The sequence below is a fragment of the Stegostoma tigrinum genome, chromosome 6, assembly GCF_030684315.1.
Source record: "Stegostoma tigrinum isolate sSteTig4 chromosome 6, sSteTig4.hap1, whole genome shotgun sequence".
NCBI lineage: Eukaryota > Metazoa > Chordata > Chondrichthyes > Orectolobiformes > Stegostomatidae > Stegostoma > Stegostoma tigrinum.
The window spans coordinates 71718360-71731812 of record NC_081359.1 but is presented as its reverse complement, the minus strand read 5'-3'; the positions used below and the strand labels follow the sequence as shown (position 1 = coordinate 71731812).

The following is a 13453-nucleotide window of genomic DNA, read 5'->3' as shown; positions in this document are numbered from 1 at the left end:
TGACCTGATGTGAGGGGTCTTGATGGACCATTAAGGAAACTTGAGTGACCATGGAGATAAGGATGCAGTGTTCTATTGGCTAGTCCAAGGTGTGACAAGAGCAAAGCAAATATGTAATAGAGAAACTACTTCAATAGTTCATGGGATGTGGGCATCAGTAGCACTTAGCGCTCATTTCTCATTGCTCTTCAGAAACTAGTGGTGCGTGAATGAGAGGTATTATTGGAGCATTTCAGCTTTGCATTTTTCAAACATGAATCTTTATACAAAGTACATGAAGAGATTTTTTTAAAAAAATTACATTGTTGGTGATATAAATAATCAGGTTCTAGCAGTTTAATGGACACTGGTAGGTCTTTAATATCTCTTCCAAGTACTGATTTGTTATGTAGAAGTCTGAAATATTGGTAGGTTATCTGACTTATGGTGGCATCACAGATGGGCCTATTGTGTTCACCAGCTCTTGCCCTGTTATTTTCAGAGGGCACTTGCTTGCTACGTGGAGCAGCAACCCTGGAGTCTCCAGTATCAGCTCCGCTGAGAACAGAACATTAGCTGATCACTGAACCTAGGATCCTGTTAGTTTAAAAACCAAAAGAACTGCAGATGATGGAAACCAGAAAGTAAAACTGAAATTGCTGGAGAAGCTCAGCAGGTCTAGCAGCATCTGTGGAGAGAAAACAGTTAATGTTTGGGGTCCAGTGACCCTTCATCAGAACTCCCTCACAAACTCAGTTCTGAGGAATTATGTCCGTCCCGAAACATTAACTGATTTCTCTCTACAGATGCTGCCAGACGTGCTGAGTTTTTCCAGCAACTTTTGTTTCTGTATTCTGTTGATTTAAATGCTTCAATACCGTGATGTATATAGTAATTGATCCACAGACAGTCCTTGTGCTACGCCAAGACCCTACAAACAAACAGCAAATCTGCCCTACTTATTTGAATTATTGTTGATTTGAGAAGGTGATGCTGAGCTGCTGTCTTGTGCATTTGCATTCCTGGCCAGTGATAGGACCACTGTTTAAATTCCAAAAAAGTTGCTGTAACAATTATGAAGTAATGTTTGTTTACATCCAAATGAAGATGTATGTGACCAGGAAAGGAGCTTGCAGTTGGTGGTGCTGCCCTACTATGCCAGCTCTTGTTCATTTTGACAGCAGAGGTCAATGGCAGAAAGTTACTGCCTCATGAAACTTGGACAATCAGTGCAGTACGTCCAGTATATGGTATATAAGGAATTATAATGTGCTAATGATTTAGATGGTGGATATCAAGACTGTTGAAATACTATCTCTCTCAAGTTGTTATCGGAATTCACAGATTGGTGGCTTAGAACATAGAACATTGAACTATGCAGCACAGGAATGGGCCCTTCAGCCCACAATGTGTCAGACATAACACCAAATAAAACTAATCCATTCTGTCTGCTATTGGTCCATATCCCTCCATTCCTTGCATATTCGTGAGACGTTTTTATAAGTGACTTTTAAATGTCCCTTAAATGCCTCTATTGTATCTGCCTCCTCCAGAGCCCCTGGAAGTGCATTCCTGGCTCCTATCGCTCTTGAGTTTTTAAAAAAAAACCTGCCCCTCACATCTCCTTTGAACTTTTCCCCCTCTGATATTAAACGCATACGCCCAACCATTAGACACTTCACCTCAGGGTTGATGGTCAGAATTTTTTTTAACCCAATCTATGCATCTCATAACTTTATAGACTTCTATCAAGTCTCCCCACAGCTTGCGCTGCTCAAGAGAAAACAACCCCAGTTTTTCTAGCCTCTCCTTTTTAGCTCATCCCCTCTAATCCATGCACCATCCTGGTAAACCTCTTCTGTACCCTCTCTGAAGCCTCCATATCCTTTCTGTAATATGGTGACCGGAATTGAAGGCAATACACTAAATGTGGCCGATCAAAAGTCTTTTAAAGCTGCAACATGACATCCTGACACTTGTACTCAATTCCCCAAACAATAAAGGCAAGTATGCCATACGCTATACCACCCTATCTTGCCTGGCTACTTTTAGGGAGCCATGAACTTAAACGCCAAGGTCCTTCTGTCCTTCAATGCTGTTCACAGTTCTGCCATTAACTGTATACCTTTCCTTAACATTTGAGACAGCACCTCTCACTCACTTGAATTAAATTCAATTTGCCATTTCTCTGCCCATATCTGCAACTGATCTATATCCTGCCGTATCTTTTGACACTATCCACAACTCCACCTGTCTTTGTATCATCTGCAAACTTACTGATCCACCCATCTACATTTTCATCTCAGTCACATATATATCACAAACAGCAGAGGTCCTAGTATGGATCCCTGCACACCGCCACTAGTCATGGACCACCAGCCTGAAAAACAAGCTTTCACCAATACCGCTATCTTCTATGAGCAAACCAATTCTGATTCCACACGGCCAAATCACCGGGGTTCCCATGCATCTTAATCTACTGGATGAGCCTACCATTAGGACCCTGTTCAAAAGCCTTACTAAAATCCATGTAGGCAACAGTCACTGATGTACTCTCATTGATCATCTTCGTCATCATCTAGAAAAATTCAATCATGTTAGAAAGACATGACCTACCCTGCACAAAGCCATGCTGACTGTGCCTAATTAGACCATGTTTTTCCAAAAGTGCGTAAATTCTATCCCTAAGAACGCTTTCCAATAGCTTCCAATGACTGGTGTGAGACTCACTGGTCTACAGTTTCCTGGATTATCCCTATTTCCCTTCTTGAACAGAGGAACAACATTAGGTTCTTGTCATTCTTCTGGTACCCTCGCTAGGATACAAAGATCTTTGCCAAGGGCCCAGCAATCTCCTCCCTTGCATCTCAATGATCTTGTGTAGATGCCAGTGGGCCCCGGGGACTTATCCACCTTAATGCTCTTCAAGAGACCCAACGCCATTTCTTTCTTTGATTCTAAAATCCCCGAGCATATTAGCATGCTCCACACAAATCTCACAGTCCCCCATGTCCTTTTCTTGGGTGAATAACAATTACAGAAAACAATGTGTAAAATTCACTCTGGTCTGACTGATATTTTATTACAAGGGCTCAGGTTGCAGTGGTACCACTGCTAAAAGAGTGAGGTGCCATGAGTGTGAAGTATTCAAACTAGATTTATACCTGACAAAATAGGAATGAGTTACACTCAAACTCTGCTATTGTGCTCAAATTTAGTAATATTTTAAACATTAATTCCATGCACATGTAATATGCTGAAATAATAACTTACCTAATTGACAAAAATAAGTTTCATTTCTTGAAGTTTGATTGTTCAATAATTTTACTTCTGTTTATGTTCACTTTGTTTTCTCCAGAGAAACTTGCCGACTTCCTGTCAGTCCAGAGTTTTGCCCTCTTGTACAGTCAATTATAAGTCCGTCCAGAACATTACTAATGGAAGGACACGCCCAGCTCAAGACTGGTCTCCAAACCCAAGACCGACATCTCTTCCTGTTCAATGATGTTTTCGTAATTGCAAAATCAAAGTAAGAAAAGAGGGGATTTGTTCTTTGAAAATGTTGTGAGACTGCAATCTTTTGGGTTCAGAAATGTAGGCACCATTCGAGTTGCTTCAAAAAAATGTACAAGAACACAGGAGGTTAATAAATCTCAAGTGATTCCTATTTCCTATCAAGTGAAAGTAGCTAGTGCCACACTATACCATTCGAATGAGGAAGATCTGAGTGCCAAAGTAACCACTCACACTGAGTCAGAACCACAACTGGCTAAGGACAGGCAAAACAACCCAAGGTTCTTGCTCCAGATTACTAACATTTGAACCCCACTGGAAATGCAATTATGTTGATTTGGGTGAGCACAAGATTGTGATCACCAATAATTCCCTAATTGGTTGAACATTTGGGATGGAGTTGATATTGAGCATCCCCAAAGCAAATCCCTCCCAACTGTATACAACTACTGCCAATTCTGATATGCTTGTCCTGCCAATAGAACAGGAAATAGCCCAGGGAGGTGATGATGTTTGGGACATATCTATGGATATTTATACTGTGTGTATAAATATGTCAGGCTATTACTTGACTAGTCTGTGGGATAGCTCTCCAAATTTTTGGCACGAGACCCCAGATGTTGGTAAGGATGGCTTTCTAGAGTTAGGCTCACCAATGTCATTCTAGAACCCAGCTCAATGTCTGGTGGTTGTCCAGTTTTATTCTTTTATTTCTAGTTTAAAAGTTTTAAGTTCAAAATGTCTGGTACAATTGAATGGCTCGCTTAGTCGTTTCAGCGGACAGTTAAGAGCCTATCATTAAAACTGTAGGTTTGGGATTATGAGTCCAGTATGTCACCTATTTGGGCTTAGTTAGCTCAGTTGGTTGGATGGCTGAACCATGATGCCAATAACATGGGTTCAGTTCCCACACTGGCTAAGGTTATCATGAAGGACTCTTTCTCTCTCAACTTTTCTTCCCATGTCTAGGCATAGTGATTTTCAGACTGGTGGTGGATTAATCAGTGCTCTCTGTCACTGTCTCACCCTGATGAGAGAACTGCTCTATAGTCCACTAGGACTATGGTGACTTCACCTTTACTATACCATTACAGCACTGCCTACCCTTGACCCCTCTTGACACCGTTACTGTGTTTGATTTCTTCTGTTCAAAATTCATGACTGGATGAGCACAAGTTTAGTTCATGTAAATGTTGGGAATAATGAAAGCTGTCATAGGACCCTGCCAAAATATCCATTTCCTCTACTCTGAACCATTTGTCACAGGTCCAAATGGTGTTAATGTTTGACCTTAAGCTTCTGACTACGATCGCCTACTGGCACCTCTGTAGTATCGATTGTCTGCAGTAAAACCTCATCTGATCTGTTCAAACTCTCATTCATTTGTCCTCATGTATTTCTTATAGTACTGTATTTGTTCTGCCTCTTTTGGACAGACCAGGCCTGGGCAGTTTTCCACATTGTCAATCGGACATCAATTTATAGCTTTACTGGGACAGCTTGCCTGTTTAATCCTGGAGCACAAACCTATAGCACCACAATCGGGATGGTATTCACATCCTTAGACTTTTTGTATCCACTGAGTTCAGCTTAATCATGTAATGTGATTTAATTAAGTTGGCCTGTGATAGCGAGCTTTGTTGGATGATGAGATGCATCATTCATAGCTCTTCTGATCGAAGACAGCTGAAAAGGAAGTTAACATAATCATCTAACCTAATATTTCCTTTCTTATTTAATAGACCTTCTGTGATGCACCTTGGGGTAATTAGCTGCATTGAAAGAATCTATGTAAATGCAACTCGTTCTTGTGAACGAAACATTTAAATTGTGTGTATCAGTATTCCCAAGCAAAGTGACACCAGATGATCTGTTCTGGTGGTGCTTGGTTAATTAAACAAGGAATGAATTCTGAGAAATCTATTGTTCAATAGCAACAAAGGATGCAGGAACCACTTATCTGATGAGTTAGTATCTATGGAGAGAAAAAGTGCATTAATGTTTCTGATGCAAACGTTCATTAGAACTGGGGGGGAAAAACAATTTAAGCTGAATAGCATTTTAAAAGCAAGTGGTACAGCTCTCGCTCTCTCTGAGAGACACCACTCAATGTAAAGTACTAAAAGGACAGCTAAAGTAATGGCATGAATTAATTTGAGGTAGTATGAAAAAAACGAGGGTAAAACTTCTGAAGGACACGAAGCATGTGATATGCTGAAGCAATGGAGGATAAAACCAGTTTGGAATGGAAACAAGGAGCTGGAAAACAAGTCGAGAGAAACGGAGGAGGCCTAAGTACAGACTGCTACTAAATACATGTAGGCAGTGTTGCATCAAATCATACCAGATATGCTACCAAATGTAATTAAACTGATCACAATGTTTTTAAGGTTGATTTAGTAAATTATTGAATTCACTATACGTCACTCCAAATTTGCAAAAGTTTATTCAAGAAAGTCATGACAGAGAACTAAAGAAAACTTATGATGTTGGCTTACATAAGAAATTCAAATGTAGTGGCACAAACACAACCGTATTGCTTCATTTGCTCCCCAATTCCTTTCCTCGACTCATGAAACTGGGCAATCATTTCTTTAAAAAAAAGGCACAACTATTCTGATGATGAGACTTTGGACTTGAAATGCTAGCTGAGTCTCTTCATAAGTGCTGCCAGACCTGGTGAGTTTTTCCAGCATTTTCTATTTTCACACCAGATTTCCAGCCTCTGATTTATTTTATTATATTTTTACGGTTGCTGGGAGTCTGAAATAGAAACAGAAAATGCCAGAATCACTCAGCAAATCTGACAGCAGTTGTAGAGAGAGGCATAGAGTTAACATTTTGTGTCAATAACTTTTGACTTAGAAATCTAGAAAGTGTTGATTTTTGACTGATTTAACCTTGTTGGGCTACGATCCTGTTTGTGGTGGCAACTCAGTTTGTTATCATACTTGAGTGACAGCCCTTATATAGCCAAACACTGGATGCTAACTCACCTTTCAACAACTGGGACAACAGAACATAGTCCTGACATTCCCTTCCAGTGGGATTGTTGAATCAATCCCGATGCCTTAGCCTTTGGTGCTGATTCCAACATTGCCCTGACAAATAGCAGGCAGCTTAACACAAAATCGAGATCAAACCCGGAATCTGATGGTTTGTAATCCTCTGTGTTAAACAAAGTGTTTCCAGTGATTTCACAAAAGCAATTGGGAACATAAAAGGAAACTACTATGGAAAGGACATAATTGGCACATATACCTGAAATGTATTAAAATGTATCTTTCTTTCAGCAGTGATATTTCTTGAGTTAATAATAAACATCAAGAACTGGAAATCTGAAAAAAAACAAATAGTTGGAGAAACATTTGTAGGTCCAGCAAAATGTTTTGAGAGAAAAACAGCAAACATTTTGAGTTCAGTGATCCTTCATCAGATCCAAGTGCTATTTTAAGCATTTTAGGTAAGATCATAAGACGTAGGAGCAGAATTAGATCATTTGGCCCATTAAGTCTGCTCCCTAACTTGATCACAGCTGATATGTTTGTCAACCCCATTCTCCTGCCTTCTCCCTGTAACTCCTCTTCTCCTCACTAATCAAAAATATGTATATCATTGTCTAAAATAGGCTCAATGATTTGACATCCACAGCCTTCTGCAGCAAAGAGTCCCACAAATTAACTATTCTGTGGCTAAAGAAACTCCTACTTATCTCAGTTCTAAAGGATCATCCCTTCACTCTGAGACTGTGCCCTCAGGTCCTAGTCTCTCCTACTAGTGGAAGCATCTTTTGCATTTCCACACTGTCTAGGCATCTCGGTGTTCAGTAAGTTTCAATCAGGTCCTCTTTCATCCTTCTAAACTCCATCTGATTCTAGCTTCTCTCCCTCAAACTGCAGGCTGAATTATATCATGTTATGGTCACTGCCCCCTAGGGGTTCCTTCACCTCGGGCTCCTGAATCAAGTCTACCCCTCACTGCACAGTGCCAAATCTAGAACTGCCTGTTCCACAGTGGGCTCCACCACAACTGCTCCAAAAAAACCATCTTATGGAATTTGTGTTATGCCTTTTTCTTGAGATCCACCACCTGATTTTCTGAGTCCGCTTGCAAATTGGCGACACCATGATTATTGTAATGGTGCCTTTCTTAACATGCCTTTTCTATCTCCTGATTTATTTTCTTCCCCCACATCCTGATTACTGCTCGCAGGCCTGAACATAACTCCCATCAGTGTCTTTTTTTCCCTTTGCGGTTCCTCAACCCCACCCGTGCAGATTCTACGCTTTCTGATTGTATTTCACCTCTTGCTATCCATTTCATTGCTTATTAACAAGGCAATCTGCCCCACCTGCCGTCTTTTTGTTAGGATGTGAATTCTTAGAAATTTAGTTCCCAGCCCTGTTCCCTTCCAGCCACTTCTCTGTGATAGCCACAACATTGTGCCTGCTAATTTCAAATCTGTGCTCCCAACTCATTTATCTGATTTTGTCCACTGTGTGCACTTAAGTACAACACCCTCAGTCCTGCATTGACTGCCCCTTACTCATAATTATACATTATGTGCTTTGGCTGAAGTTAGATTCCTGACCCTTTTCCATTCTCTCTGTCCTTTATACTTGTTCTAGAAACTTTAATAGTCTCTGCTGAGCACCCACCCCCTCCAACTCCCTTAACTTGTTCCTTAATTTTTTAATGCAACTGAAACCCCCCCCCTCAACCCCCGACTGTTTAGTTTAAAGTCCTATCCACTGCCCTAATTGTGCATTTTGCCAGGATTCTGGTCACAGCATGATTCAAGTGGAGCCCATCCCATCAGGCAACTCCCTTCTTCCACAGTACCATGCCAACGTACCAAGAATTCATACCCATTTCTCCCACACCGGTCCTCGAACCACATGTTTACTTCATTAATCTTGTTAGCCCTGTGCCACTTTACTCATGGCTCACGTAGTTTATCAAAGGTTATTACCTTTTTTGGTTCTGCATTTTAATTTAGCCGTGACATGCTCATATGTCCTCAACAGAGCCTTTTTTTACTTTCTAAGTTTATCGTTGGTACCTACGTGGATCTTTCCCCTCTCTCTCTAAATTCCTCTACAACCCAGATGGGATATCCTGAATCAAGCCACCAAGTAGGCAACACAGCCTCCAGTACTCTCAATCCTGGTCACAGAGAACAGTCTCTATTCCCTTGACTATACTATCCCTGATTACAACATTTCTCTCTTCTCCCCTAACTCTTCAATGTCTCTCTATACCATGGTGCCATGGTTAATTGGCTCATCCTCCCCACAGCCCTCACTGTCATCCACCCAGGGAGCAAGAATCTCCAACCTATTAGACAAGATTAAGGACTGAGGTGTCTTCAGCACTACCTCCTGGATCCCTCTACCTGCTCGACTCATCGTTACACACTCCTATCCCTAACTGCTGACCAAATTTCAGATACCTCGTCTGAGGGCTGTGACTCTGCAGAGAAATTTCCTTCAACAGATTAGGCTGTCTTTCTTTTTTTAAATTATACACAGGCAACTGAAAGAATAGACCAGAATTTTCATCTCCTGGGGATCAATGGGATGGAGGGAAGACAGTCAATGGAAGACCAAGGCGGGGATGGGGGGCAGGTGAGGGTCGAGGAGGCTGTCCCTATCTTACGTTGCACCACCATTTTGACAGATGGAGGGAGCAGGGAAGGTTCTGAGTCTACCACTGGGAGATCTGGAACTGATTAACAGCCACTTGAAAGCAGGGTCACTCTGGAAAGCGGAATTCAGTTAAACACCTTAGGGTAGCTCTTCTTCCAGAATCTGCCCCCATCGCCGCACCTTCCCCTCCCCCAATCGCCAGACTTTAATGACTCCTACCCCCAACAGGCCTGCCAAAAGCCCGACTCTGTAACAGCACCCCACGGAAATAGCCACTTCAGTAACACAAAAATAACTAGTACGCCAATAACATGCACAAATAACAGTCACCCCAGTAACCCACAGGCACACAAACACACACACAAATAACTATCACTCCAGTAATCCTCATGTAGACGAATAACTGTCACCTGCATTAAACTATAAACAAGGGAAAGGCCAACATAGAGATAAGATAAAAAGAGACACAGAATCAATTCAGAAATGTTACGAACAAAACAGTCTGGTTAGGATCTTGAGAGCAATATGACAATAGGTGGCATATACTCACCCGAAGCTTCCATTTTCCTTTAAGAATATGGAAAAGTGAGTATGATCTGAGAAAATAAAACTTGGCAAACTGCAAAAAGGACAGTCATAGCTCAGATTTAAATTAAGGGATGGGTGTATTTACTGTTGTCTGCTATACGCACGGCGAGATTATAAGAATGAATCGAAATCACAAAATGTTGGGAAAACTCAGCGGGTCTAGCAGCATCTGTGCAGAGAAAGTAGAGTTAGTGTTTCGAGTCCAGTGACCCTTTTTCAGAATGGGGCTGAAACATTAACTCTCTTTTCTCTCCGCAGATATGCCAGACCTGCTGAGCTTTCCCTGTAATTTCTGTTTCTGCTTGATATAATTCCTCCCATTGTTTTCATTTCCAGGTCTGCATCCCATTTCAAGCTGAAAAAACGTGTCAAAGTTTGTGAGGTGTGGATGGCATCCTGCCTGGACGAAGTGTGTGAAGGGACCACAAATTCTGAACTTTCCTTTGTGATGGGTTGGCCCACAACTAATTGCGTGGCTACATTCAGGTAGTTATATCGTTCCAGGATCAAAACTGGCTAATCAAAACATTGGTAATAATTTCAGTGCAGGTCATAATTAGCACTTTTATTTTGTCTAGATCACTTTTTTAAAATTTGGTTAATAATTCCACAGGTGCCAAGAATTTGTCTACCCCACTCGTGGCCATGGTACTATCCCATAAATGTAAACTAGGCCACCAGTGTTTTAATCGGAGTTATTAAGTGTCATCTAAATGTGAAATCAATCAATCAACCAACGTCAAATCAATAATCAGCTGAGTAAATTTGAAAGGGGAAATGTACAGGCCAGTTAAGCATGCCGTATTTCAAAGGCAAAAAGTAACCCACATAGATATGTGCTCAATGATATGCTGCATGACTTAAAATTTACACCATGCTTATTTACATGGGACAGAGCAAAGAAATCGATGTAAATAATTACTTAAAAGATTGCTTTAGTTTAATTAGATAATCGGAGATATAATAGAATGCGAGAGGATTGTAGGACTTAAAATATTCTAAAGGGAGTAAATATAAAATCCCTTCTGTCCACATTTGATTCAGCCAAATATACGATTACAAGAAACCTTTTCAAAGAAATATCCCAAATTCCAGCCTCAATTAATCGAATACCTAAATCATGCAGTCTAATTGAGGAGAGTCTTTGTGAAAAATTTTCTTCACTAGCAAGACTTGCTCTTCTCTTTAAATGGATTTTTTTTGTTACAGCTCACCAGAACAGAAAGAGAAATGGCTATCTTGCCTCTACAGGTAGAACCACGGTTTTTTTTATTACTTATGTGATTTTAGCACTCTGACATAATTGTAAAACTTGAAGGCCAACATAGTAAAATTGTGGGGGGAAAGAATGGTTTTTTGATTTGATTACGAGCAAGCTAGTGAATTGATTTTTAAACTGCCATGATTCCCCATGTTGCATGGATGTGACCACCTTCGGAAGGTGCTATAGGAACCTGAGGGAGCCATATCAAATCAGAATAACCGATCCACATTCCAACTGGTTCCAAGTTCAAGAGGCCTCACAGAAAAGATAATGCATGGAGGGAGGAGAAGTTATGAAGAACCACTGTCTGTCTGTTCCCAATTTACTTATCTGTTTAGTCTAGTTAATTTGCTCTGACATTGCTGGGGAAGGGTGGAGGATGTCAGGGACATAGAGATTCTGCTAATTTTGACAACAAGACCTTAATTAAATAATCTGATACAGGCTTCCCCCTGAAGCAGGCCAAATGGACAGCCCGGCTGGGAAACGTGAACATAAATAAGTGGCACATGCCCACAGCAGGGCATTGTGAGTCTAGTCTCCAGCAGCAAGTGGTCAGAAAGCTCAGAATAAGGATTGGGTAGGAAGAGACCATTTGGAAAATTGGGAAGGAGGGCAGGCTAACAGGGCACTCAGGCGGTTTTTATAGCAAGCCCCAGCTTAGCCCTTCTGCCGGAAGCTTGGCTTCAAATTGCATCATGACCTTGAATGAGGATACAGGTTCAGTAGGGGGAACTGGTGAAGGGCAATGGAAGATTTGGTGAGAGAAAAGAATAGTGAAAAGGTGAGTCAAGGAGGTGACAGAGACTGCAAATAGAATGTTGACAGCTAGGTCAGGTTGCAGCAGCCAGAGCAAGTTGTGGGGTCAGCAGGAACAGGGTGGGTTCGGGAGTAGGAGACATACTCCAAAATTACAGTGTTCAGATCATGCAGCTTTATATCAGACCAGCAGGAAGTGACCTTTTAACATGAAACTGAAGTTTTTCTTAAAAATTTAATGAGTTAATGGAGCCTGTATTTTCATTGAGCAGTGAGACTCAGGGTAATGTTAAATAGGGCATACTGTATCTCAAATGCAGAATTCTTGAATATTACTTGTGTCACTCCCTCCCTCACCTTGTTATTTTCAGTTGCATTAAAGAAGAGAAAGAAAAAGAGCTTCCTAAAAATATTCCTTTGAAGATAGTTACCAGAAATGTTGGGAGTTGTGTATATGTAAGTAACACGTTCCCACATTTGAATTCGTCCATGTTTCATCAACTTGTCATGTTACCTTCCATGTTTGTTTAATTAAACAACTGATCGAATCATGTGCTCACAAAATAAAGCTAATGGAATTGTGCCCAGCATGGAATTTCCTTTCATTCATTGTATGATTTTGTGGAAATGTTACAACGCAGAAAGGAGCCATTCACCCTGTGTATCTGCACCTGACCAGCGTCTGGTCATTTTTTATGTGCTGTTTTCAAGCTTTTATAAACTCTGCCGAAACCTGGGATTATTGAAAAAACGATTGGAAAAACCTTGTAAAAGTTGTTTTAAAACAATTAGGAGAAGCATCTTTTCATTACTCCTTTTCATGTGATTCATTTTTTAATTGTTCAGCACAGCATGCTGGGCCAAAGGGTCTGTTCCTGTGCTGTACTGTTCTATGCTCTGATTACAAGCCAAACTCTGGGAGGCAAAGTGACAAACTCTTACCCAAGCACTGAAGCAGTCCATGTCCAAATGCAGCAAGACCTAGATAATATTTAGGTTCGGGCTGAAAAGTGGCAAGTAACATTTGCGCCACACAAATACCAGGCAATGACTATCACCTGTAAGAGAAAATCTAACCATTGCCGTTGACATTTAATAGCAGTACCATTGCTGAATCCCTGATCGTCAACATCCTGGGTGTTGCTGTTGACCGGGAACTGAACTGGACTAGCCATATAAATACAGTGGCTCAAAGAGCAGGTCAAAGGCTAGGAAATCTGCAGCAAATAACTCCAATCCTGAGTGCCCTAAGGCACTGTTCAGGAGTACAATGGAGTACTCTTCACTTGCCAGGATGAGTGCAGCTCCAACAAAATTTGAGTAGTTTGATGCCAAAGTTGTTTGACACCACATCCATAAACATTCACTCCCTCCACTGCTGACATTGAGTAGCGGCAGTGTGCACCATCTGCAGGATATACTTTGGAAATTCATCAAGGATCCTTAGATATCACCTTTCAAACCTGTGGCCACTACCATCTAGAAGGATTAGGGCAGCGGATACATGGGAACACCTCCATCTTCAAGGTTTCCTCCAAGCCTCCTGATCTGGAAATATATCGCTGCTCTGTCAGTGTCATCAGGACAAAATCATGCAATTCCCTCCTGAAGGGCATAGTGAGTCTATCTATGGCACTTGGATGTCAGTGGTTCAAGAAGGCGGCTCGCCCACCTTCTCAACAAATGGACAACAAATACTGGC

At 41.2% G+C, this 13453-nt stretch overlaps 1 protein-coding gene across 1 annotated transcript in view; it reads left to right on the top strand.

The window, feature by feature from the left end:
* Positions 1-13453, top strand: part of LOC125453020 (rho GTPase-activating protein 20-like) — a 91602-nt gene that overhangs the window by 30183 nt on the left and 47966 nt on the right. The window contains exons 3-6 of the mRNA XM_048532029.2: positions 3338-3508; positions 10065-10214; positions 10938-10979; positions 12123-12207. Of these exons, the coding sequence (XP_048387986.1) occupies positions 3338-3508; positions 10065-10214; positions 10938-10979; positions 12123-12207 (448 nt within the window). The remainder of the gene's footprint in view (positions 1-3337; positions 3509-10064; positions 10215-10937; positions 10980-12122; positions 12208-13453) is intronic.